This window comes from Helicoverpa armigera, chromosome 7 (genome assembly GCF_030705265.1).
Source record: "Helicoverpa armigera isolate CAAS_96S chromosome 7, ASM3070526v1, whole genome shotgun sequence".
Taxonomy (NCBI): Eukaryota; Metazoa; Arthropoda; class Insecta; order Lepidoptera; family Noctuidae; genus Helicoverpa; species Helicoverpa armigera.
Window position 1 is genome coordinate 10,988,391 of NC_087126.1, and position 27,283 is coordinate 11,015,673.

The 27,283-nt window shown below is 36.9% G+C and overlaps 2 protein-coding genes across 3 annotated transcripts; one reads left to right on the forward strand and one right to left on the reverse strand.

Moving 5' to 3' along the window:
- The first annotated feature begins 95 nt into the window (after positions 1 to 95).
- On the forward strand, positions 96 to 11,888 carry LOC110372221 (adhesion G protein-coupled receptor A3). The gene is made up of 9 exons (XM_064035474.1): positions 96 to 612; positions 690 to 755; positions 1,746 to 1,961; positions 2,250 to 3,127; positions 3,493 to 3,641; positions 4,149 to 4,313; positions 4,737 to 4,974; positions 5,431 to 5,562; positions 5,971 to 11,888. The coding sequence occupies exons 1-9, from the start codon at positions 389 to 391 to the stop codon at positions 8,796 to 8,798; spliced, it is 4,896 nt and encodes a 1,631-aa protein (XP_063891544.1). The 5' UTR covers positions 96 to 388; the 3' UTR covers positions 8,799 to 11,888.
- Positions 11,889 to 12,002: 114 nt separating this feature from the next.
- On the reverse strand, positions 12,003 to 18,826 carry LOC135117144 (epoxide hydrolase 4-like). Of its 2 annotated transcripts, none has more exons than XM_064035617.1 (6): positions 18,463 to 18,826; positions 16,619 to 16,929; positions 14,882 to 15,005; positions 14,456 to 14,603; positions 13,647 to 13,835; positions 12,003 to 13,064 (listed from the first exon to the last, which is right to left on the reverse strand). In XM_064035617.1, exons 1-6 carry the CDS (start codon positions 18,673 to 18,675, stop codon positions 12,946 to 12,948), a joined length of 1,104 nt encoding a protein of 367 aa, XP_063891687.1. In that variant the 5' UTR covers positions 18,676 to 18,826; the 3' UTR covers positions 12,003 to 12,945. The 2 variants fall into 2 exon arrangements, with proteins under 2 accessions (XP_063891687.1, XP_063891689.1); XM_064035619.1 differs by having other exon boundaries at positions 12,005 to 13,064; positions 14,456 to 14,567; positions 18,463 to 18,823.
- Positions 18,827 to 27,283: the final 8,457 nt, after the last annotated feature.

Sequence of the window (27,283 nt, forward strand, 5' to 3'; positions counted from 1 at the left end):
CCATAGACTATGTACAGTGCGATCATCAACAACTGAATGAAGTTCGAAACAATTTGATTCTTTTTTTTAGGCTCAAAAGAAAGATATTGAATCTATACCAGAAAAAAAAAGAAATTAAAAAACAATCAGTCAAATTTTACAAATGTCGGATGTGTACTTGTATTGTTTCACGGTTGTTTATTTTTGTAATATAATGAAATATAATCAATGCAGAGAGAAATGTGACGGATTTAGTGTAGCATATCACTTTTAAACGAAAGAACATTTGTTTATATGGATAGTTAAGAAATGTCATTGATGAATGTGAAGAATTTGTGAAGATGCGATTATTTTTCGTATTTGGCGTCGTGCCATAGTTTTAATTGTAGTTTAATCGAGGATACGAAACATGAAGTGGTCGGGGCTTGTTATTTTGTCGTTGTTATGGGTTCAGGGGGTCGTTGGATTCTGTCCTTCGCTGTGCACCTGCAAGGGTAATAAGGCGGTTGAAGGGGCGTTAGCGGAGCCCCAGCCGGGCGAGCTGCTGAGGCTCAAGTGTGGTGGCACTCCTGCACAAATAACTGAGCTTAAAGAGATAGATTTGAGCAAATTATGGACCATAGTAGTGAGCTTGTAAGTACCCTTACAATGTGCTACATTTCAGTGCACAAAACATGCTGCTTTACTCCAAAAAACACTTTTCATTACAGAAATTTATCAGGAAACGCGATCTCGACGCTATCAAGGGAGCTGTATCTGCCAAATTTACAGAAACTGTGAGTAGAACACACTTGTGCCATAAATAAATGATGTTAGTCATAAAACATCAGACAGATGAAGATTTTATTGATATTGTGAGAAATAATGGAGCAAAAGATGTTACCGGGGTAGTTTATTGTTTGTTAAAGCTTTATCTTGGTTTGTATTCATGGTGGGACTAGTGGTTGGCAGTGTAGCCAACTTTGAGCACATTACGCATGGAAATGACATACATTTGGATATTTGTTTACACAATGCTATAAATGTTTTACTTGCATGTTGAGTTATGAATTCTGAGTGGTTTATGCTGGGAAATGGGTTTATTGGAATTTCGAGAATAGGGATTTGTTAAGAATTTTGATTGCATTTTATGAAGCTTAATATTTAATTGACAATTTAGACTATAATTTTGAACATCTGTTAACATCATTTTGCACTAATAGTTGTATCTCTTTTGAATCATCCTGGGAAGAACAGTTTGTAATACAATTTAGGGTGTTTAAGTAGAAAGCATGCTTGATTAATTAACAAAAATCTTATAAATGTAATTTAAATGGATGATGCCCCCACACTCATAATAAATTGTCTTAACCAGATAATATCTCTGCACTAGATAGATAAGTAATGCACACTATGCAGCTTATCTCTTATCAAACAATCTTTGTCCCTATTTACATATCACACACAGCCACATAACTTTCAGATAACTCAACATTTGTTTTGAAAAAGCTCTTTAAATAATGGCTCCTAATGTTGTTGCTCCTTTAGAAATGGTTTGAAATTCCTGTAAAAGCCTTTGCAGTCTGGCTGCACATAAATGATTTCAGATTCTAATTCAGCAAATAATTAGTTTGTAGATGAATGGACAAAGTTTTTATTGGCATGTTAGATATACTGTGAGAAAGATTTATGAATGAAAAAGTAATTCATTTAGTTTTCTGTTTCTCATGTGTTACAGTACGATACTACACTAACTGATTATTTTATTATTTCTCCTATTTGTACAGTGATCTAAGCAGAAACCAAATAAGCTTGATAGAGTCAGATGCGTTTTACAACATGACTGCCATCCAGAGGCTTGACCTATCTTACAACCAGATCAGCAATGTTTACAAGGAGATGTTCAAAGGGCTGACCAACCTGGAGCGGTTGATACTGTCACAGAACCACATATCTGCGATGGCTGCGGGCACCTTTGACTATCTTATTGGATTGAAACAATTGTGAGTATTGCTTTAAGGGGATAACATTTTAGGATATTCATTCATATATATGCAGCTTTCCAGATAATTATTTAAATCATGCCAAAATATTTTTTTTTGGGTTATAATGAAATGTAAAGTCCACTATCCAATAACTTCATTATTTTATTATGTTGGTTTTTCTTTTCAATTGTTGTAATGGTTTATTTTTTTAAGCCTCTGATAAAATGCCAGAAAACCTCAATTCCTTTGCCCCCTAGAGTATATATTTTTTTCTGTCATAAAATTATTACAACCTTTTTTCTTCAGGGACATAACTGACAACCCACTAGTTTGCGATTGCGACCTCCTCTGGGTTGGAGACTGGTCAAGAAACACCAGCGTCAAGCTGGTAGGAAACCCTAAGTGCGCATTCCCAGAAAACATGGTCAACAAGATAGTGAGGAAGCTCAAAATATTCCTAGACCGTTCTGCATGTGGCAGTGTCTTATCCGGAAACAATTTGATAGTCAAACCTGCTCATGACCAAGTTGTATTTGTTGGAGACACTTTGACACTATCCTGTAATGCCCCTTTTGCATCTGTACTTGCGAAGTATGAGTTAAAATGGGCTCATCCGATGCTAGAAATCTGCGATGTAAATATCACCAACACGGACATGCAAGAAGAAGGGTTAGCGGAGACTACAGTCCACTTTCCTAACATTACCAACCATCATATGGGTAACTGGACTTGTGTTTACAGCGACCAGAATCACATAAGGCATAATCATACCGTAGAAGTGTTGGTGCTTTCGAATTCTACTCAATATTGTCCTACAAACTATACGATTGATAACAAAGGGTTATATTCTTGGCCTCAACTTCTTTTAAACCATACGGCAACAGTACCGTGTCGTAGTGGGGAAGGTTTGGCATATAGGTCTTGTAATCCTAACGCTACTTGGGGGCCGGCTAACACTAGTGAATGTTCGTACATAAGCAATGTGACGAAGTTGCTCCAACAGTTTGCACTGCTGAATGTAAGCTTGGTACAATATTCTGCAGTGAATGCTACCGAGAGATTGGCCATGTTGATTCAGGAGAAAACTTATCCGTTAGCGGAGATAGTGGATCCAGATGACGTGTATTTCATTGGGAAAGCTATAAGGAATTATATGCAGTATATTGCTGAGGAGAAAGATCTTGGTGAGTGGAATTTTCTTTCATACTTACATACTTTTAAGAATCTCTTTCGAGGTATATGGGCCCATTATTCGTGTCCTAATTATATTTAGAGATCCGCTATTATTTTTTTTTATTTCCGTGGTCATTGGACACTATCCAATTAATCGAAAGAAAAATCTCCGCTACTATTTCTATACGAATATTTTGCTTAGAGAATCTGACCCTGTTCCCCATTCCAAAAATTATAAAATTCCGAAGTACTAGAGTGTTAACAATTTTTTTTGTACAATTATCAACTGTTCTAAGAATAGATCTCCCTCAAAGAGTGGCATCCATTGTTTGTACATTATTATACTAAATTTTTAACCTATATATTTCCTCATTAGGACCAACACTGCTAGACGTGATAAGCTCAACAATGAACATCAGTATGTCCGTGCTATCGAAGGCGGAGTCTCAGTACGGAGTTTGTACGGACATCGCGAACGCCGCTGAAGAGATATCGAGGCATATCGTTAATATGCAAGGCCAAAAGGTTTGTTTGTACTGTTAACTAAAGTTTTTATTTAGCAATTTAAGTAACTAAAATACAAAGATGGAATTTGACGACGGATATCAGCTTACTTACTTATTATTTAGGAGATTTTCTATTATGACTTCTCCGTTCGTCATTTTATTTTTCATGGTCTTTCCCGACAAGAATCTCAAAACAAACCCAAAATGCCATACTAAATCGAAAACCTATCTCTAATCGTAGAGAAAATAAATCGTGTGTGCGGCTGCACCTAGGTGTAGGCACTATGATAAAGGCTACGCATAGTTCTAATCGTAGATCAGAGAATACAACTAAGTTAAGCCGAAATGGCTAGCCTCGCCATCGGGGCTTCCGAAAAACGGAAGAACCCGTCATGACAAGTTGGTTATTCATCCACGAACCGACCACACGAAGTATTGCTTGATCGATGTTTGAGTTAGGCTCGAGCTCTGCAGTCATTTTAACGTCGTTGTCGTTTTTAAAGTCTCTTTTATTTTACATTTCCAGTCAAACCTAGCGGTGGAGCGTTTCCGCGTATCCTCGGGCTTCAGTGGCGCCACGTGCGTGTGGTACAGCGCCCGCGGCCCGCCGCGCCTGCACTGCACCACCACTAACAGGACCGTGGCCCCGCTGCTCACTGTCACTGATGCGCTTATACATGCTAGTGTGCAGGTATGTAGTAGTTTTTTTTGTTTGATCAATACTTTAAAGAAAATGTTACTGTTTGTGTACTTGTATGTATACTCCTATTTGCTCCCCTATGGGCTATGTACTACTCATTTGTTCTCTCCAATGTACTACTTGTATGTTCTCCCCAATGTACTCCTATGTGCTCCCCTATGTACTACTCCTATGTGCTCTCTATATACTTCTCCTTTGTTCTCCCCAATGTACTCCTATGTACTACTCCTATGTTCTTCCATACGTACTACTCTTTGCTCTCCCCTATGTACTCCTATTTACTCCTTCTATGTAATCCCACAATTTTCTCTTCTACGTACTGTCTCAATGTATTCCTCCTTATGTACTCACTCTTATCTTCTCCTTCTACACACTCCCTTATCTACTTACCACCATCTTTCTCCTCATTTCCAGATACCACAATCCCTCCTATACAGCACGACAGACTCCGGCGTTCTCTTACAAAGTCACCCTCAAGACCTGGTGATCTCCGTGTACGAGAACGCGGCGTTATTCCCTCTCTTACCCGAAGCTGATGATGATACGGACGCGAGGCTGACGCAGCATAGGACCAAGGATTATTATGGTAGAAGTACGAAGAGGGAAGATATGAATATTGAGATTACTTCGCCGGTTGTTGGGTTTCAGTTGAGTGAGTATAGCTTTTCATGTTTCAAGATTTCAGGTTTCATGTCAAGATAAAAAGAAGCTTATTGCTGTTTTTGGCTAACACCTACATTTTTGCTAAATGACATTGGGTGATTTTTTATGGAATCTGGGCTAACAGTGGCCAGCGATTATTATTTAACGTCTTTTAAAGGCTCATAATAAAGTAAAAATCAAAGACTGCGAATAATTGAGCGGCTTAGCTTATACACAAATCTGAAGCAGCATTATTATGCCTATGGTTAAAGTTAGTTCTAATTACAAGGGTTTTCATTTAACACCAATTTCATGACTGGCCGCCAATAGCTCGGAAACGATCATTTTTCTTTCATTTTCATTTCTGATTTAATGTGATCGCGTAAGACACAAATAAGATTGGGGTGGGTCTAATTTTTGTTCTGTCCTTTTGAACATTTGCTTATTCTTCTACTTATATTTGTAGGGGACGTATCTCTCCGCGGCTCGCTGCTGGAGCCGGTGATAGCGACGGTGCGGGCGCGGGGCGTGGGCGGCGTCGACGGACGCGCCGCCGTGTGGGACCCCGCCACTAGGCGCTGGCAGGATAACACCTCGGGTAAGTATTGTTTTTAAAGTGTTCTTCAAGTGATAGGATTTAGGGCACCGATAATTTTTAATAAATGGGGAGTCGTCAAATGATCATATACTTGAAAGTCACGGCGATGCTTCGCTCTGCTATATTTTATACTCCAAAGCCACTGTTATGTAGAAAACTAGACGAAGCTAGACGTAAAACATCGAGTCCTTTTTTATGCTGTACAAATTATGTGTACAACTGATAAGGAATAGACGGCCTCTAAACTATGTCGTCATCTACAACTACATTAGTTTTCGCATCTAGTTACATGAATGCTTTTTATATAATTCTCCCAATGTTTTCTTATTTTTTTCGTAACAAATAAGTAACGAACAGGTAAGGATGAAATTACAACATGAATTAACCACAAAAATTGTCTCGTTACAGACTGCAAAATCTCCCACGTCATATCAGAAATGATAATCATCAGCTGCACCAAGTTAGCTTACGTTGGTCTCTTACAAAACGTGGAGACTGGTATCTACGGGGCCCGGACCGATGGAGCCCGGTTCAAGGTATCCCACCCGGCAGTCTACGTTGGCAGCTTGATTCTTATTGGCTGTCTTAGCTGTGCCACCCTGACGTATATCATGTGCTACCCAGCCATACAAATGGCTAAGAAGACCAAACATGCTCTAATAAATACATGGATAGCCATCGGTCTACTATGCTTCATGTATACCCTCGGTATCTACCAAACTGAGGACGTGAAATTGTGTCAAATACTTGGTCTTCTCATCCATTATTTGTCTTTATCGTGTCTGCTTTGGATGTGTGTGTCAGCCAGTAATATGTATAAGTGGGTGACCAAAAGCCACAGTCCGGTTAGGACACCAGAAGATGAAATACCACCGGATGTCCCCGTTCAGAAACCTATACTAGGTTTATACCTAGTCGGTTGGGGTATAGCGTTGATAGTGTGCGGAATATCAGGTGCAGTGAATTTAAAAGACTATGCGGGGTACTCTCAATGTTTCCTCAGTACGGCCCCAGCTTTAAGTGCGTTATTCGTCCCCGGTGGGATTTTATTAGTGTTCTTGTTAATATTATTCTTGCTAATACGGTGTACGATAAGAAATATGAACGTGCAACTATCTGAAGGGACTCAAGCTACGGAGAATGTTGACCTTGAAATGTGGGAGCCTCAGAGTAATGATAGAGCTGAACGAAGGAGTGTGAAGTCTACCTTAGATTCAGAAGTTGAGGATATAGAACATACCCCGATTATACAATTAAGGGCTCAAGTAATTGTTATGTGTTTGTACATGTCTGTGTGGTCTTGTGGTGCTATAGCCGTGTATAGACCATTACCGGCCTATTTGCCATACCAAGAAGATATCTGCAGTATTATATACGCCGTTTGTGCAACAGTCTTGGGCACGTTTATACTATTCTTCTACGGCATAGCAAGAAGCGACGTTAGAGCGCAATGGTCTATGATGCACTGTTACCTACAGAAGAGTAAGCAGTGTTGTAGGAATAGAAGCGTGTTTGATGCTAATCAGCAGAATTTGCCGCCGACACAAACTGCTACGCCTCCCGTACAGCCTGTGATTCCAAATGATAATAGATCTCTGTCAGGCAGCCGAAGTTCTAACAGAACAAACTCTAAAACTAACAACAGTGGGACGTACAAAGCAGCCGCAGAATTAAACGGACAAACATTACAGAAGGATACGCTAAAAAATATCAATGGCAAAGCTCCGAATATAAATTTGGTGGTTTTGCATAGACAGCAGTATAGATCAAACAATTCTATGATGACATACCCAGATAATGGGACGGTTGGACCAGAAATATTCTACAATCCAAATCAAATGAATGTTGCCAAAAAATTCTTTAAGAAACAACGACAGAATATGAAGAGGAATTGCCTAGAGTTACCGACTAGGAGAGATTGTGATAATGACTCCCATTTCTCACTGCCATTGCCAACTAAAGAGGCCTATAATGGTGTTGCCAACATCATAAACGCAGGTTCTAAAGTCAACAACACTAATATACACGTAGAAAGATCTAACAACGGTATCAAAGAGACTCGTAATGTCTTAAACCCGAATCTTCTAGAAGACGAATCGAAAGAGAATTATAAAAACTATTCAACAGACAAAAAAGCGTGGAACAAGAACGAAGACCCTAAAACCAGTCGAACGCAGATTATGAACATTTATACAAATGTTCCAGAAACATTAGTTCCACAGCATCAAGTTGTGAAGGCTAATGTGCCGAAAAACTTCAACGGACAACGTAGTAGTGTGTCAGAAGAATGCTTGCAAAGCCACGCGAGTGAACAACCAGAAATGAGGACTATTTCCCAACAATGCAGCTTAGAATACAGCTCAGCGTCAGAAATAGCCATGCCCCATACTTGTTCTGATCAAACTCTAAACACACATTCAGAAATGACGTCATTCCAAGAAACACACAGTGCCTTATGTTCAACCAATGAAATTACTGACACGGAAAGCTTTGGACAGTATATTGACTACCTACAACCAGGCAAGCAAGATAAAGAAAATGTTGTAGACAAGTCACTTCAGGATATATCCGAAGAATGTACCATGAATTCTGACGATATTAATAGATCAAGTACTCCTCAACGTTTAGAAGCTGGTTCGGGAGAACTGGACAATCTTCTCCAAGCCCAAGATATGGAGGGATCCAAAGAGAAAATTGACGATGATAAAGATACGTTCTTTATGGCGAAAACGACGTATGATTTTGAAACTTGCAGTACAAATGCCAGCGAGCAGGGTTTTGAGAACGAAAGCGATATTTACTGCCCTAATTACCAGATGTCCGAAGTTAGTATCCGAAGTCATGGCTTATACGCCCCATCGCCTTCGTCCATGTGTCCTAACGAGATCAGTTTCAGCAACGAAGATGTTTCAAACATTGAAAGTCAATACGTGAACTACGACCCGGGGTGGAGGAAAACTATAAAAAGTAATCCTAAGTTAGGGAAATACGTTCCAACGCCGGCTTTAAGCTGTCCTGAAGTAAACAGGGACAGTAGTCCTGTGTCCTTTGCAAGTGAGATCGATGAGTTATATACTCAGATCACAAGTAGAGAGAGGGATCGAGACAGGACGCCGAGGAAAGATACGGGACTTGACGTGACACTAAATAGTGATGTCACGTTAAAACCTGACAGTGACAGTTGTGTCAGCGAAGCAGTGTCGGACATTGAAGTGAAAGGAGAAACTACTGTGTAGCTAGAGCCGGGACATTTAAAGCATTTTGATACATAGTTTACGTAGTTTCTTCTAGCTTTCGTTTAGTGATTGGAACTTTTTGAAGTAAAGACTCTTTTGTCGTTGGAAGAAACTGTTGTTTATGCGTACAGATTATATGAGCAGCTATTAGACTTTTATTAACAGTTTATAATAGTGTGTGCTAGAAACTGACGTGGTTGAAAATTGTACTAATGTATAGAAATGAAAAGTATTTTATCTTTCTTTTTCAAATGGCTTTTTTGAGTTTATTTCAAAAACACTTATCGCATACACATTGAAAAAGATTGATATGGTTGCCAGAAGTATGGCACTTCTGCTTACCCCCAAGAGATCTTAGAGTGACTGAAATGATAGTAAATTTTACGTAACTAACGTTTTTTGACAGCCAGTATGTGCCATTTACGATTTGCTTGCAATACTGATTAAAAACATAATATTTTTTTTACAGTAAATGAAAATATTCACAATAAATGATTTACTGTTGAACATACTCTGCTTAACTTTATTGTAACACATGTTTCTGTCACAAATTAATCGAATACATTTTGTATGATATTGAATTTAAGAAGTCATCACCTTGAATTAAGAAGATATGACGTCGAATTAAGAGTATATGACCTTGAATGCAATTTTAATCAGTACATGCAAGCAGATATTTGTGTATAATTTTGCATTAGCATTTAAGTTGTATATGTTAAACTGTATAGTTATTTATTATTAAGTTTAAAACAGTCTGAGTAGCGAGGTAAAGCTTCTGTGTTGTGTGAAGTATGCTTGAGTTTAAATACGTAAATATAAAATGATTGTATGTTGTGCCATGCTTTCTTATTTTATGTTATGTTGGTACACTGCCATGAATATTGCATTTGTATAACTTCGATTAGACCCAAACTTTACAAGGAAATATTAAAATAACTAATAGAGTTTATCCGCCCAGTGAAACTACGCAGTGGGTTACTTACAATCTTCTCTGCTCCGTTCCATCTTGCATTTTAGTTACGTTTTTAGGCTGCACTATAAAAAGGACAGATAAATGTGAGCCGGTATTAAGAAATCCAAGTTTTATATCCATTTTGAGTTTAAGCGATATTGTTCGGTACAAAATGAAACATAAACCATTTTACTATGGGAAGGATATTCGATCCTTTCATTACGTTGTAGCCTATATTTTTTATCTAGTCATCGAACTACTTGGAATAACTTTATTCAAAATTCAACTGTCATGTAAAAAAGAAAGCATGGTACAAATAATAATAATAATGTGCCAAAATCCCATAAGAATTCACCATAGTGTTTCGTACTTAATGAACTCAAAATTTTATCATGAAAACTGACTGAATATACCACCCGCCTTATGTCTAGTCCACTAAGTTGTGAGGGGTGAATTTGGAACTTTGACTAAGGAAATATCTAGGAAATTTGAAAATAGCTATTGCTTGAAAACTTTTTTTTGGAAGGAGATACCAAGCCAAGAGATACTGCCACTATTTTGGCGTAACCTATTCTTTAAAACCTTTGGTCTCAAAAATGGCATCTGTTAAATTCAACTATTTCCAGAACCAAAAGCAATTTTAGTTTTCGGGGATGAAGAAGCAATATCCAAATATCAATACCAACATTCGTGTGTATTGAAAGATAAAGTAGCCCAGTAAAAATACTTATTTTGCTAAGAAGTTCTTAAGGTGCCCAGTGAAATTTTTATGGCAAGAGTTGCAAATTCACCCCAAAACGATAAGTCATTTAGGATCAAACCCCATCTCATTTTTGTACAGCCTAGAGAAGGATAAGATCAATGAGGGTTTTTGAAATTTTTTCTGCCACCGGGTGGCGCCACGTATGCGTCTGGTCCAAACAGCTGTCAAATAGTATGGAATTGTAGGTGCCGAACTTATTGTTTATTGAAATTCTGTTATATTGGAAGTGTTATTGATTTTATTATGGACTACGGTCAGAATAAGGTTTCCGAACTAAAAATTGAGCTAAGAGAGAGGGTGCAAAAGTCACTGGTACTAAGGAAAAGCTTGTTGAAAAATTTGTTAACACAATATGATTTAGTTTTTTTTATTTACTCAACCGCAATAGTAAAACAATAATGCAGTGCTTTAATTATAAAATAAAAAAAACACTAAAATCGTTCACTATTCATAGTAAAGATAAGCACTTTGACAGTTATCTGACCTGACGACTCGGTGCTGCCACCTCGTGGATTGCCATTTTAGAAAACCCTCATTGATCAGCGTGAAAAGTGTGACTACAATGAAAGCAATTCTTTTGGGGATCAATCTCTTTCGGCGCGACCATTTAATCAAAGTTGTTTCAAGAGATTCAGCGTGTTGGCTTCGACTCACGTTTACCTTCGACAAATTCGGGACTCTATGGTCCCGTGGTGTGGTGGAGACTTACAAAATTCCAATGACTGCGTAGTGTCGAAAAATTAAAGTTTTGACCCCTTTAAGAATTATTTTTGTTTCATGTCACACTTGTAAAGGATTCGTGCCTAATGAATGTCAGGCCTAACTGTTTTGGCTTCTATGTAGTTGTGACAAATGAGACGACACTCTATTAGTTATTAATGTATATTACGTTTCATTGAAAATTCTGTAAAAAAATCTCTTACGTTTTTTTCATTTTTGTGATAGAAGGTTTACTGAATAATTTGTAATTGCATTTATAAATAAAATACGCACGGTCGCTTCAAGCTACAACAATTTGTAAAATTGACGAACTTTGACGGATCGTAGCAGCTCGATGTGCTTTCGACAGTACGTATATTCTCGTCTTTTTGTTAATAACTATGGCTGTAGTTTTTCTTCTCTTTATGTAAATATAGTCTTATTTGTCACAACATTTCTATGTAGATATATTCTGTAGTAAAATTGTCTAAACAGCTATTGTGATATAAAATCTTCCTTATTAGGCGAGTTACGCCCAGTGACTGTAGGTCGCTCTATATAATATTATTATATATTATAATATGAGATTTGTGAATATTATATATGATAGCGAAAAATTTATGAATGGTTAGCTTTTTGTGGAGCATATTGCGTATTAAAGAGGCGTTTGCACTTGTTCCTGTATTTTCTTTTCGTACATTTTACCTAACCTAACCTAACCTACAACCATGTTTACGGAAATAATACAAGCATTTAAAAAAAATACAAAAATTATTTTAATTCCACTTTAAATAAATTCTTAAACATAACACAGGCATTGGTAACGAAGTGAACATGCTTCAGACCAAATTATTTATTTAATCATACAGCCATTCCAATTGAGTTTATGGTAAGAATATAGAATACAACATTTTTAATATTTATGCAACAAGTCATAAATATAAAAACGCAAAAAACTGACAAATATTAATTTATCTTCATACAAATTTTTCGATACCTACTAATCCTTATCTTGTATAAAGTAGGTTCAAAAATTAAGGCATAACAAAACAGTTAAATGTCGCGATTATAAAACATGCTTAAAAAATAAATATTTACACAAAGAACATCCTATTAAAGCTAAAACAACAGATACTACTACATATACATACAAATTGTCTAATCACTAAGGAATTAATTGATTATTGGACTTTATACTTACTTATCAATCATTAAACTACACTACAATCCGGTTACATGAAGGATATTTTTACATATTTATGTATAATCTAGATATAGTAAAATTATAGACCTACTGTTAGGCGCAAATTCACCGACAACACAAGCATAAGTTCTCTTAAAACAACTGTTTACAAAATTAATCATGAGTTGTTTTAAGAAAAACGGACGTTTATGTTATCGGTGAAAATCGGCCTTACTATAACTATGTCTATGGCACAGAAATCTGCATGCTATTTATGAAAATATTTGAGCAATCCTTTACATAATACATTTAAAAATAGAACACACATCACTGGACATCTTGGTGCAATTTCAACAGAATATTCAGCCTCATGTACTTTTTGTATTTTTGATTAATTATAAACTGTCAAAATTGCACAATGAACATCTTTTCACATCTCACTCATTGTTTAAATTTTTATTTACACCGAAACATCAATTTCACTTCCATTTACTTCACAATTCAAACAAAACATTTTCCAAACTCCCTTTTGAGGGTAGTCTCACATTTATCAGGCTTGTGTTGGCGGTAGTACCAACCTAGCCGTGAGTTCGCGCCCTCTGTCGGCGACTGCGCCAAACATACGACCCATTAGGCCTCTTGGTACTTCTTCTATTAATTTTTCTTTGGCTGGAATAGAAAATTGAAATAGCTTTATTATTATGTGGAAATAATGAAGCTTGTCAGACAGCAGAACTGGGGCCCGATTCTCCTAATTTTACTTAAGCAACATACCTACGATTCACGTTCGACTGCGATCTAATCCCGACTCGATAACGATTGAAACGTATGTGTAAAATAAACGTTTTTATCCTTTTCTGTCATTCAATAAGAATCATTTTGTCTGCAAATGATTAACTATTGCAATATGATTGTAGAGCAAACTACCATATAGACCAAAATCACCAAAATAGCAGACCAATCGCAAACCAATCGAATGTCGTTGGAATACGATTGGTCTTATATTAGTAGCAGAATGCCCGATATGGTTAAAACTGCTATTGCGATCATATTGCGATTCGATTTTGGCATTATTAACTTAGGAGAATCGGGCTCTTGTTGAAATACGACCTAAGACTCATTTCGGAAATAAGAAATCCACCATGGGTGATCAGCAATCAAGATTTAAGTTGCTTGCTGTTTAGAACGTATCCGTGAAAATTCTTTGCATAATAAGCAAATACCACCAACTACAATTAATTGAAAACTTACATATAAGAAAATCCAGCAGCACCACAGCTAACTCCTTGCTATTCGGCTCAGGCTTCGTCACCAGCCGCAGAGTCGACGTGGTGCAATGCTGGGCGCTCGCCACCAGCTGGCCAGCACTGTCCTTGTCGCCTACCAGTAATGCTGGCGCTGAGGTGCGGAGACCTGGTCTTACTTGCCACCATGCTGCTCCTGGAATTGTGAAGGAGTTTTATTAGACTTTTATAATGGTCTATAGCAAATGTGTCTAGCATTTGGGTTCCGGGGAGAATCCGAATGAGTTATCTACGACAGCTTTGTAGCTTGGTAAGACAGCTGGGTAAGAAGGGTGAAAAGATGGAAGTAGAATGTTTCGGTATAAGAATAGTGCTTTGGTAATTTTCCAGAAGCAGATTTTTCGAAAAGAATTGCACAAGTCACAGGAAGTCACGTTTAAACATGGTGTAACTGTACCTGTCTGTAGCTTATTACTAATTATTACCTGCTGCCATAATATGTTAACCTAGGTCACAATAAATTGAGAATTATACATATCCAACTATTACTAATTATACGACTAACTGCTCAGACTGTAGGCCGAAGTTCATTCTTAATAGATTCGATCAAAGTACATGAGTCAGATTAGTAATCAGTACAGCCATTTAGTAATAAAAAAAAATAAGTTTGCAAGCCGTAGGATCTGAATCATCAATGTCTCATCTTGCTGAGGAAGTCTCTGATTTACTGATCCGCTGAACCCTTCTTTCGTCCTTTGTTCTAAGGCCACGTTAATTCACGAACATTCGTACTATAGTCTAAGTCTACGATCTTACCTCTAACATAATTAAGTGCGCCAGTCCAATCACAGGCCCTCGAGCTGGCCCAGCGTCCATCACAGTCGTTCAGCTCTCCCTCCGCGAACCAGCGCTCCGGGAAGTGCGGCCACTGAAGCAAGTACAATGGGTTAATATTCAATGGCATCTGCAAAGATAGAAGAGGATATGGGAGAATAGGTTGTGTTAGTTAGGGTCTAAAATGTTAGGGACAAGCTTGATATTAATTTATGGGCATCACAGCAGCAACGATCGATCATTGGGACTGCTTTTTCTTTCTCCACGTTTCCAAAGAAAGTTGTTGGATAAGTTTTCAAAAGGATTTGAAAATCTTTTAAGCCTGCAAGAGTTGCAATAAGATGGTTTCCAAAAAAGGCCAGTATTAATAAAGAACCTTCAAGTTTTTTGAAGACTTAAAATACAAACCTGTATAAAATGTAAAACTCGATGACAGAAAGCGGCCGGCGGGAACTGCCAGTAGAGATTCGGATGTGGAGCGTTGATGACTGCGAACTTGCTGATCAGTGGGCCACGAGAGTGCACAAGGTACCTGGAACAGAGGTTTCAATTGTTTAAATAGGTGCTACTATGGTGCAGTACCTAAACAACTAAGGTCTCAGACAATATTCATATATAAGTGCATATTCAGGTGCGCTGTAATATATGCTGCATGTTGTGGTCAACTCAGTACCTGATGATGTATCTCTTCGCTTGAGACTTTCTAATACCTTATGTATGTAAGTATATTGACTAAAGAGCCAGAGTACCAGACAGTACGTTATTTTATAACGTCTGATCCTGTGTCATGAACCATGGACTGCCTAAATCTACGAAATAATTTTATAACTTTCTCAGAGAACATTCTATTATATCTATTCATAACTCCTTTGGTAACGCACTGCTTATCTCCTAAGATGATAGTGCAACAAAACATGCACTTTATCAGAAATTATTAGTAGTTTGTCGTGACATAACAACGAAAGTCGTAGTTAGATAAGCGTCATTGCGTCTATCTTTCAATTAAACATGACCTGTGGCCTGTTGTACGACATTTTATACGTCAGTAAATACTAAACAGATTTATAATTTAACTGATTTCTCCCAAGAATTAGGCTGGGAAGCCTAGTAAACCTATACGAAGGCTTAAACTCACCGACAGTATAAACTTCAGTTTTTTGTAAAACAACTGATTACTTTGAAAATTAAATGTGAAAATTCATACTAAACGGAAAATTCATACTAAACTTCCTTAATAAAGATGACACGGTTTCCCTGAATTACTGATTCACATATTCGTTAAAGTTACATATGTACTTAGCTACATTCGTGAATTAGGAACTCACGCACCTATGTAAGTATTTACAAGTTTAAAGTCTAATCAATTATTTATTTTAAGAGCAGTCACAAGTCCAAAGGACACTGTGAGTCATAACGCTGTCAAAACAAATGATTGGTAAAAATAGAATCGTACGATGATTTCCGTTGTATGCGTAGACGCATGGTAGACCAATTGTGCTCATTTACTGCCGTATCAGATAAGTTCGGCATTTATTAATTTAAGGATTTATTGTACTTATTTATTGCTTCAAAGTACAGAGTTTATTGCTGTTTGTTACAAAGGTCAAAAAACTGCATGAACGGAGTTTGAATTTCGTCATATTTTGACCAAAAAAGAAAATGAAGGGAAATGTGTTTGTATTTAATTGTACCTATTAAATTCTATCCTAAATACGACTTCTATATACCAAAAGTTAAAATAATTTTCAGTAAAAATATTTAACTGCAAAAGGTTTTCTATTTTATTTTTGAAATCGTGTTTTGCAGATTGCACAACTTTTGGACTTGTGACATGACCGTTCTCAAGTACTTATTTCTGGAAGTTTTTTTCAGTTGTCGAGATAATTTAATACTTACGTAAGTGTGCCTACTTCAGAAATTTTGAAAATGGCATGTTTTTGAATGTGATAACACATTGAAAGTTTATCGTTGTTGTCAAGCAATATAAATTAGTCGCTTGTAATAACAAGGTTAAAATTTTCAAAAAGTCTATAGATAATGTATGTAAGTTATTTTAATACTTATCTGCACTTACACGGCTTTAGTTATTACAAAAATGTTATGCACATTTTACTTAATTAATAAAAATTTTACACAAATTCTCACCACGCAAGCATCCCGCCAACTCCAAACCCGATTACAACAGCCGGTCTATTCTCCGTCACTCCAAGCGCCTTCAACAACGCTGATAACTCCTCCACGGCCCTCGGCGGAGACAGCTCACTCCTCGACCCCCCCTCGCTGCCTCCTGTCCCCCTCAAATCCAGGGTCATCACATGGTGATCGGTTTCTGCTAGTCTTCTAACCGCGTTCGCCCAGTTAGGTCCCCATAAGTTGCCGGAATCGGGTGCATCTTTGAGGATTAGGACTTTCTGGCCTGTTCTTGGGCCGGTTTCCACGTAGTGGTATTTCACGCCCTGGAAGTAGAAAAAGAAAGTTTTACTCCTTAATTTAAAGATCCCGGTTGTACTCCTTTTGTAAAGAAAATAACGGCTTTACATATCCTAACATGGACCGTATTAAGACCTTTCTTCTTTCAGTCATTTCAGCTAATCAGTTCCTTGTAAAACACTGGTACTTAGCTGCATCCAGTGAGACTGGAAGCCGACTCCAACATAGTTGGGAAAAAGCTCAGGAGATGATGAGACATGCCCAATGCTCATGCACAATATATTGCACGTGTGCATTATAACGTAGCTTATTCATTCAAAGAATTTCACGAGTCATATCTAGATTGGCGAATGCGATCTGAATTATCAGGAAAGTTTTTCTGACCGATACGATTGAGTCATACGACATTATTTATGCACTTCCAGTAATTAAAAACCATCATCATAACATCGGCTTAAGATAATAATACTCAGCATAGCACGTTTTTACTCACGGAGGTAAAAGAAAAGATCGATAATGTATGGCTAACCCTCATCATCATCTTCCGAGCCTTTTCGCAACTATGTTGGGGTCGGCTTCCAGTCTAAGCGGATGTAGCTGAGTACCAGTGCTTTGTATGGCTAACCCTATTGGTTGAATAATTTCAGTGTCTCCTTGTTTTAACTATGGTTTTGTACGGGTGGTCAACCTTATTGCCGAATTATAATGTCCATATTTTAGGCTACTATCATGAATCAGGTGTACAAATGAAAGAGAAAGGGCGGAGACCAACGAAGTGTTTAGATCTGAAATCTGGTCGCGGGTAGGCGCTGGACGTAGCCAGGCTGCTTCCAAAACTTCCAACGGATCCCTTTGGAAATCAATGGTGGAAGTCCATATTTAGCAGTGGGTGTCCTGTGGCTGACATGATGATGAAATATAATCAATAATATTTGTTCATCAATATCCCTTGTAAAACTAATAACGCGCATTGATCTTTCGAGACTTACTAGTCAATCTGTTGAAAAACTCAAACAATGAGGGTACTTACTTAATTATTGTTAGGTACCTACTTTCATTATTATGCAGGCAACTTGTTTACTAACTGATAACTTTAATTGTTACATTATAAATTAATTTATTATTATTTTTATCTGAGAACACAATAATTAAGGTCATTGGCTATTTGATACAGTCCATATCAATTTGTTTATTATAGGTTACAATTAGTAAGTTCCTAATTCACATAGTTTCTCGTATCCACTATTGTGCTATCATCAGTTTTCTTATCTTAGGTCATTGTTTTGCTATGGCCACCACATAGACCCTAAATAAACAAGGAGTTTTCTTAGATGCATATGATTTCTGAAATGGTTTAAAGAAGTCGTCTCGAGAGCTACACACACCCAAGTCAGATTTAAGCCCTATGAGTGTTTGTCTATCCAAGTCCTTCCAGTTCCAGCCCATCATCATTTAACTTGATTAATTCAATTGTTGTTTTTAAAAACGGAATTAAAATAAAACCACAAAAATGCCGGCATCAAACCATTCCAATTTCCATATTCAAAATACAAACTCACCATAACTTTAATATAACAATGAGTTCCAACAGACGAGTCTATGGTCAGTTCAACCGGCGGAGTATCCTTCACTTTCCTCCTTGCTCCTTTCCACAGCCCTTTCACAGAAATCTCTATAATTTGCCAGATTCCCACAAACACACATTTTAGTATCAACTCTACCGCTTGCCATCCAGAGATCACTTGTAACACTTTAAGATTTCTCGCACCCATTATAGGTATTTATTACTTTTCTACGTTACGTGTGTATGATTCAAAGTATGGAGGAACACTACACTTCGGTTACAGATGTCGTGATAAGCTCAAAGGTCTCGTAATTTACTCTAGTGGCCACGAATGGCGCGGTCTTATCATTTTTATCAGTTTTTTCCAAGCGAACGGATATCACGCGGGCTGGTTGAGTGGGGATGAGAAAGTAAGACGCAGAAGGTTTAGTTCGTTTTGAACTTTATCTTTAAACATAGGTATGTAAAAAACAATGTGATCTGTGGTTCATCTTTGTCAAGACAGTTGAAAGAATGACAGTGACAGTGCCCTGAGATAGATTTTAAAGAGCATCCTTTCGCTGAAAGACTTACATGTGCTTCCATATCTACGTATTAAGGTAATTAAGTATTTACATACGTAGATATCACTGCATTTTGAATTCTTCAGATAGTGTTCAGAGAAAGGATTTCTTCCCACTCTAGTAATGGAAATTACATAATTGCAATTTTAGTCTAACAATGAGAATGATTGGAATTTTCTTTGTTTCCTTTTGTACGATTCCCCGAGTATCAAGAAATTAAGGGTTGTATATAGCACGTCAGTTTTTCTATTCGTAAAGAGGGAGTGGAACTTCTGAAGATACTTTATTGTAACAATCTGTCAAAGTGCGTTCACTATCTCATTAGCGATGTTCGATCGTTGCATTGATTTGTTGTCTTGTTTACACTCACTGGAAGTAGGTTACGCCGTCTCGTTTCCTCGCTAATTGCTTGTTTACATAGAAGAAAGTTTTTAATGTCTACCCACTTTAATTGAAAACATATTTATTTAACCTTTAAGGTAGGATTTGTCTTAGGCTTAGCTGAAATGTATATTGATTATTACGTAGCTATATACAATTGCATAGGTAATGAGTTGACTAAGAAATAATACAGTTAAGAGTTTCAAACTAAGGTTAACTTTTTCTAACTGAACTAACTGATTCTAGCTTATCTTTGGGTTCATAATATTATTAAGTATACATAATTCTGAATATTCAAGTACCTATTAATCACTTCATACTGTAGTCTAGCCAGTTATCTTTTTTCAGATTAACTAATCGTTCAAAAATCAACTAAACCAAATCCACTTAGTATCCGCAACTTATCAATAATTTGTAAACAACATAAGATAGCAAACTAGTCCATCAGTCGATTGTAAAAAGGATCGATGTTTATTGAATAAAACCTTTTTTGTTTTAAGTACACAAGGAGTGTATGGGCGTGCAGGTTTTATTTAAAAACAAATTAAGTGAGGTTCGAGACGGAAGGCACTCAGCTCTCGAAGAGGATAATGTCAGCAACATATTGGTGTTACGACATGTTAACAATAATGGAAACAAGATGGGTTTTTGAGGATGTATTTCTTTTGAGCTTTTCTTTTATGCAATACGTGGGAAACTGTTGTTATTTAGTATTCAAGATTCGAGTAAAAAGCCACACATTAGTGGTCTTACTACAAAAACTTAAACATGTGTCTTACATTTGTCTAAAAAAAGTGTGGCTGCAAATTGGACCTTATTTCAACGTCATAATCTGACATTTTTTTAGACAAGTCTTAAACTGACGTTTAAAAGTTTTTGTGGTAAGACGGTAGGTATTTTGGTGAATTGATTCTAACGTTAGAGTAATAAGTTCAATATTAGATTGAGTTTTGAACAGAAACCTGAATTAAAAAATATTTCCAATATTAAAACTTACTATTTTTTAAATATAATGAATACATACATAATATATTATGTATGTATACATAGGTAAGTAATTTTCTAATTGCTGTAATATAACACTATCAATACCTAAGACACTAACAAATCTAATAACTCACGTACAGCCTCTTCGCATAACCGACGACGTCACGTCCCGCCGCGTACAACAACTATATTCACGCTAATGGTTAGCGAGAGGACATGCAGAATCGTCCAGTCACGGCTGCTAACGACGTGGAAAGGCCAGCCGTGGCAGCCATGCTTATTGTGACGGCCAGTCTGCCTCCAGACTACCTTTCAAAGGATAAAATTGATTTTCAATAAAGATGGATTTAGATTGCGAGACTGGTGGCGTGCATCAAGAAATGACTTTAAACTATGTAGTTGCAGTACTAGTTTGCGTTAAAAATAATAGTGTCGTGAAATTAACATCATCGCTGTACGTAACCATGGATACGACAACATCTAAGCTTGTTGCATGCCAGTAAGTAGTTTTATCAAAAAATTGCGCATCACGCGAAATTAGTTTAGTTTCACGAAATTAACGCATGCATTGTGAAACTAAATGTGGATGTTGACTTTCAAGTACAAGTATATCTTGGACCCCAATGACTGTTTTTCGGAGATCACGTTAAACTGAACATTTTTGATAGAGATTTTAGACTGAAACCGACCCAACGTAGTTGGGAAAACGGTCGGCAGATGATGATGATATATGAAACTTGATGCTTAAAATGATCTATCTATCTATAAGGTGTTTATGAAACTAGTGTTGAGAAACCACGCCACTAGTTTCACTATATAAACTCGGCTTTACACTAAGGCGCCTGAAGTAATGTCAGGAGCAATGATTCGCGCATGCGTGTTATTATCGCTGCGTTTGTTATTTTACAATGCGGCTGAAGAGGTAGTATAATAATGTTGGAGTGAATCGCGAAGTGCTTTGTAATATGCAGTTAATTCTATAGCTGTTTGTGGGAGAATTTATAACGATGCTTAGCTTTGTGGCTTGAAGTTTTAAGGTAGCTTGTAGACTTTGGTATTTGTTTAAGACTAGACTTTGGGTACTTAATTGAAAATGAAGCAGGTTCTGAATTAGATCGCTTATTGTATAGGCACATTATTATGTTAGTTTGTTTCGTGCTCATAATCACACAACTAAAGGAATTTTCGTTTAGGTCTTGTATATTTCTTTTTTATTAAACGGTTTTATTTAGCTCACCCCGTTTGTTTTATTTATTATTTATTCATTCTTGGGTCAAATTTAGAAATTGAAATTTCAGTGCCTTCCTGTAGTCAGATTGATCTGAAATTTGGTACACACCTTTATTTCCGATGACAATACAATATAGTAATATCAATAACATTGCAAATCCAAGATGGCCGCCGGTACAAAATGGCGGATAACGTAGGTTTTATCAATCCCGTCAATGTGGGTATCAAATGAAAGTGCTCAACCAGTAGAATACAATGTACTATATAAAATTCAAATCTAAGATGGCGGCCTCTACTAAATGGCGGATAACTTAGGTTTTATCAATCCCATCAACATGGGTATCAAATGAAAGGTCTCAACAAGTAGAATATAATTTACTATGCAAAATTGAAATCTAAGATGGCCGCCGCTACCAAATGGCTGATAACAATTTTTAAACGGTTTTATTTAGCTCATCCCGTTTGTTTTATTCTTGGGTCCAATTTAGTATTTCTATTTTTTTAAAATTAGATTGTAATAAATTATCAGGTAAGAGACCATGTAATAATAATGCACTAAATGAATTAGATACAATGAGGAATATTCGGTAGGCATTTTCATTAAATACTAAAAACTAGAAAATAAAAAATCGGTAAAAAAACTTTTAAGTCAAACGGTTTTATCTTATGTGCACTGAAAACTAGAAAATAAAAAAATAGTTACTTACCTGTCAACCTACGTAGGTGGTCTTGGTCATATTAGACTAAAATAAAAACGTGGGGCCCCTCTGAAATCCTACCTATGGCAAAGCATATCTTTATACTTTGGTAGATCATGAGCTCGGCGTTCGCTGGTGAAGCCGCTACGGCTGATTATTGATTGTCAAAATCTCCAGTTACGATTATAGTAAGTTGATGCAATCCACACCTATTATACCTCTAGAAGAAAGTACTACAGCAACAGTTAATGGGCCCCACGTTTTTATTTTAGTCTAATATGACCAAGACCACCTACGTAGGTTGACAGGTAAGTAACTATTTTTTTATTTTCTAGTTTTCAGTGCACATAAGATAAAACCGTTTGACTTAAAAGTTTTTTTACCGATTTTTTATTTCATATATTTTTCATCTTTTCAGATACTTAATAAGCGCCTATGTATGCCCTCCATTTCGCACACAGTGGCAGCTTAGCCCTGCTTATAATTATTATTGTCAAAAAACTGCTCCTTTATAAAGACTTGAGAACGTGACCCGACAATATGTTCCGTGCCGATTGCAGATAACTTTACAACTTGAGCACCGATCTATAGTGCGTTAAGGTAACAAGGGTGATTGCACATCCATGTCTGACGGTCTTTCCCAATATTTTATCTGTTGTTTAGTTGACCAGAGATTGGAATTTGCCATTAATTGTATGGGGCTAATGTCAATATCCTTAGTAGGCAAGTTAGCAGATTATGTAGGTAGTCATGATGCAGAGTTGTGGATTAGATTTCTGCATAAGATGAATGTTAGATAATTTTCCGTACTGTAACTGCTGATCAGGAACAAAATATTGGTTTTCTGTAGCGTTAGCAGGTATTTAAAGTTTTGTATGGTACATCTTAAATTACAGTTAAGAGGACTTTTTTATGATCTTTACTTTATATTGACAGCTTTGGACCATTCATGTTACAGTTGCTGCCTTTTTATCGTCCCACTACTGGGCACAGGCTTCCTCTCACACGGAGAAGGATTCAGCATTTATGTACCCACTTATTGTTTTTTCAGCTAAAAATGCAAAAATCACATTTTCCAAAATTCATCAGCCTGTATTTCCACGGTCACCCTCCTGAGAGGAGGTGACAGGATGCGTCGTCACGTCTCTCAACCCTCGCACCCTGTATATAAGGGGAGATTGTACCTATCTGTAGGACAGACAATCTTATCTCTCGAATAGTAATAAAAAAAGAACATTTTCAAAAGCCTTTGTGTGATTTCTGAGAGGAATTATTGAAATTGGGTCCTTTGTTGGTTAGTCGCTGATTGCATCAAGATTTGGTTGTAATGTTACCTTTTTGCTAAATACTTTTAAATTAAATCTGTCTTAAGTGTTTTAAAAAGAGTCTTATTGAAAAAAAGAAACCCTTTTTTTTAATGATTAAAATTTAATCATCTACTGCGTCCATGGATCTTAAGGCCAGGTGAGAAACAGTAGGTCCATCGAGTATTAGTAGTCTATCGAGTACCATTTCCATTTTTCTACTTTCAAGATTTAAAATCGTAAAATTTATTCACAAAATATTTACATTAGGTAATTGAAAAAAAAAGAAACTTGTACCTAGGTTACATAGTTCTTATAATGGGGCTTATTTACAGGCTAAAGTTCGATTATACTACCTACATTTAATTTGATGGAAGTAAGTCAAAAAATATGGCATGAGATTTATTTCAATTTCAATCTTTGTCGTGAACTGAATCAGAGTTAATATTTCAAATGTTCGCATTATTTTTTTAACACACATTTGTTTAATATTTTAACCTTATGTTTTAACACCCATTATGTCACACCCACTTTAAAAAGTGACAAATGAAATTCTCCATCCACACGCAGGCGGCACGCAGCGGTAACGCAGCGGGCGATCAACATGGCGACTGCGGCGTAATGCTACATTGTGCCGTATCTATTCATTGTGAATACATAATTCGTGTGGCTATAATCCTGTATGTAAGAGAGACTTTTCCTGGGGAAATGAGGGATTTTATTCTATCATCTATGGATCTTTTCGATCAATGAATGTTATAGTTCCGCAGCGCAAGTTGATTTAATTATGTACATCCTAAGTTCTTGAAACCAACCTAGGTTTCTTTATGTATCTGATCAATAAATCCACTTAATTACATAGTGTAATATAGAGTATAAAAAAAAACAAAATTCATAAAGGCTTCGAAACTATAGAAGCGATTTAAACACTCTATCCCCAGGTAGCATACGCTATATTTTAACTAGGAAGCTATGGGGAAGAAGTTCCGAGCTAGCAATGCAAACATGCTGGTTTGTTTTTAAGTTTCCAATCCTTGACACTTTTCTGTGCCACCAAACTCTACCACCATTGTCAATCCAAAATCTCCATTTCACTGAATTCCTGGCATATTTTTGTAGACAGTCCACAAACACGCTCACACACAGTCACTCTACAGCACCAAGGGACAGATCGTGCGATTGTCATGTTAATGCGTGACGCCGCCAGGGGGCGTGCGCTCTCCGCCTGATTAATAATTATTTGACACTACCACCTCCCCTTATGTACTTATTGGAGATGTTTCTATGTACCTATAGTCAGATAGGAAGAGAAATCTGGGCTTTGATATGACTGAAAATGGGAAAGAAGGGCTCGCTTTTAGGTAATCTTTAGGCTACGATTTGATCATGAAAAATTCTTTATTTCCACAAAGAAATGTCATTTCAGAAACTCATATGTAAGTACATATTATGTGCTTGTCGGAGGAAATAAGCAAAGGCTTTGTATAAACTGCAAATGAACTGATGACTTTTATTCGGAGGCAAGATTTGATGGCAATGTCACATAGCCAAGTTTAACTATGTTATTGTCGCATATGGTCAAAATTTTGGGAAGCTTTGTACGCCCTAAATTAAATTACGAACTGCCCATAATACCTTTATTCCTGCACAACTATTTCTATTATAAAATAAACCAGATTTGCGGTTTCGTCTCGTGTGTAACACTACACTCTAATCGGATTTGCCTCGCAAACGACACCCTATTAAAACCTACAAGGCAAAATTACTGTAACATACGCTGTGCTATAAAAAACCTATTTATTACCAACTTAATATTGCTGTCATAAAGACCTTCGTACCAACATTACAACGTAAAAATCTAAGGAGTTTTAACTCAAAGAGGTGTATAAAGAAATTTGTATTCTTATAGAATGAGTTCAAGTTACAGGCAAAGAAATAATCCGCAACAAGATACCTTTTATTCAGAAGTATTGTATAATATAATTTGATAAATATCTCGGTTTGGGTGTGAAATTTAAGGCGTTTATTTTGTTAAGTTCGTGGTATTATATGTGTATCAATAGTTTGTGGTGTGATGGAGAAGAGTGTAATTTGAAGTGATTTGTGTATTGAAACTGGCTTTTTTCATGGTTACTGCGTACCTATGTTACCGTTAATCTACTTACGTTGGTAACAGAACAACTTGGAAATCCTGACCATTATTAAGATTACAGATTACAAAGTAATCAAGTGAATAACATTCCGAATGAAGTACAAAGAATTTATCATTCACATCATCTCATTACAAATCCTTTTCAGTTTACAGAGTCCCCAAAATAAAACAGACTTTCACAGATCGTTAAAATCCGTGCATCCCACACGGAAAAACGAATGAAAAGCCCGCCAATTCGGTTTACAGACGTACCGAGTCTGGCCGGACTTTTTTAATTTCTTTTTTTTTAAGCATTAGCATGCACGGAGTTCGGTCGGTAACTGCGTTACGCGAATTACACTGTGTACAGTTGGCAACACGGGCGATTGTTGGCTTCGAACGCACATGGGATTTTCACCGTTGTGTATGAAAACTGAAGGATGGTTTTCCCTTGAGGTTTGTATGTAGTGGTATGGTAAGCTATGCGTGCATTGTGCCTGAGTGCATTACAACTGGGTACAATGCGCGAGAGCCACTCGTTACCTACTTGACTGTGTAACTTCGTTTGTGAGTTCGCGTTGCTTCGAGTACTGGAGAGCTTGTGGGACGTGGCGGCTTGTTTAAAGGAATATATGAACGTCGAGGATGTTAGATATCGTATTATTGGGATGGCTTTCTTTTTTTTAAGATTGGATCTCAGGAACTTTCTGAAGAATACGAGCTAGTCTACTACCTATTATTAATTTTGATGGTTGATAATCGAAGTTTTTAACGAGGGGAACCACTTTCCGCAACCGGATAAAAAGTAGCCTATATTATTTCTTTGGATCTAGACTTCTCTGTGTAGATACCAAATCAGTTCAATAGTTTTGGCGTGAAAACCAGACAGAGTGATGTACTTTCACAAAATATTAGTACCTAACGTTTTTTTAGAAGAAAATTGGCAAGGAATATCGTATCGTGTGAAAATATCATAACCAAAATAAAATCTGTTAGTTGTCCACTCCGCTCCTAAGCCCAAACCCAACATTTTGATTTCCTCGACGAGGGTGCGTCACTCGCTGCGAGAGCTCGTAACACCTATTATGGCGCCCCCTACAAAAAGATTTATTCAAAATGTTATTTTACACCGTCTATATACCCTTGCTATTGTGTTCAATCGTGCCATGTACAATGAAGTTCTAATTTCACATAATATTCCGTTGGATTTTCAACTTTATTCCTGTGAATTATTAAAAGATGTCATTGGACGCCATTTTGTCGACGCGAAGGGTGAGTGTAACAGTTATTGACTCGCGTTATTGAGTTATATTGAGTGGCTAATGGGTATTGCGTTGTTGATTTGTAACGCATTTTGATACTGTTGTTTTTGAAAATGTTTGTACATGTAATGTAACGGACTTGTTATGCTTATGTAGCTTTATTGGGGCCGGTGGATAGGTAAATAGCATTGCCAGGTTGATATTCGATGACCATTTTAGGGATACCTATATTCTCTACTACCTACATACTGTATTGAGAT

Bases quoted from the DNA above. Each gene is read 5' to 3' on its own strand.
- LOC135117144 (XM_064035617.1), bottom strand. From the start codon at position 18,675: ATGGGTGCGAGAAATCTTAAAGTGTTACAAGTGATCTCTGGATGGCAA. The intron at 16,930-18,462 runs GTGAGTTTGTAT...TTCTACTTCCAG, and splicing joins ATTGTTATATTAAAGTTATG to GGCGTGAAATACCACTACGT. The intron at 14,604-14,881 runs GTTTGTATTTTA...CTATCTTTGCAG, and splicing joins GAGTTTTACATTTTATACAG to ATGCCATTGAATATTAACCC.
- LOC110372221 (XM_064035474.1), top strand. From the start codon at position 389: ATGAAGTGGTCGGGGCTTGTTATTTTGTCGTTGTTATGGGTTCAGGGG. The intron at 756-1,745 runs GTGAGTAGAACA...CTATTTGTACAG, and splicing joins CTGCCAAATTTACAGAAACT to TGATCTAAGCAGAAACCAAA. The intron at 3,642-4,148 runs GTTTGTTTGTAC...TTACATTTCCAG, and splicing joins TTAATATGCAAGGCCAAAAG to TCAAACCTAGCGGTGGAGCG.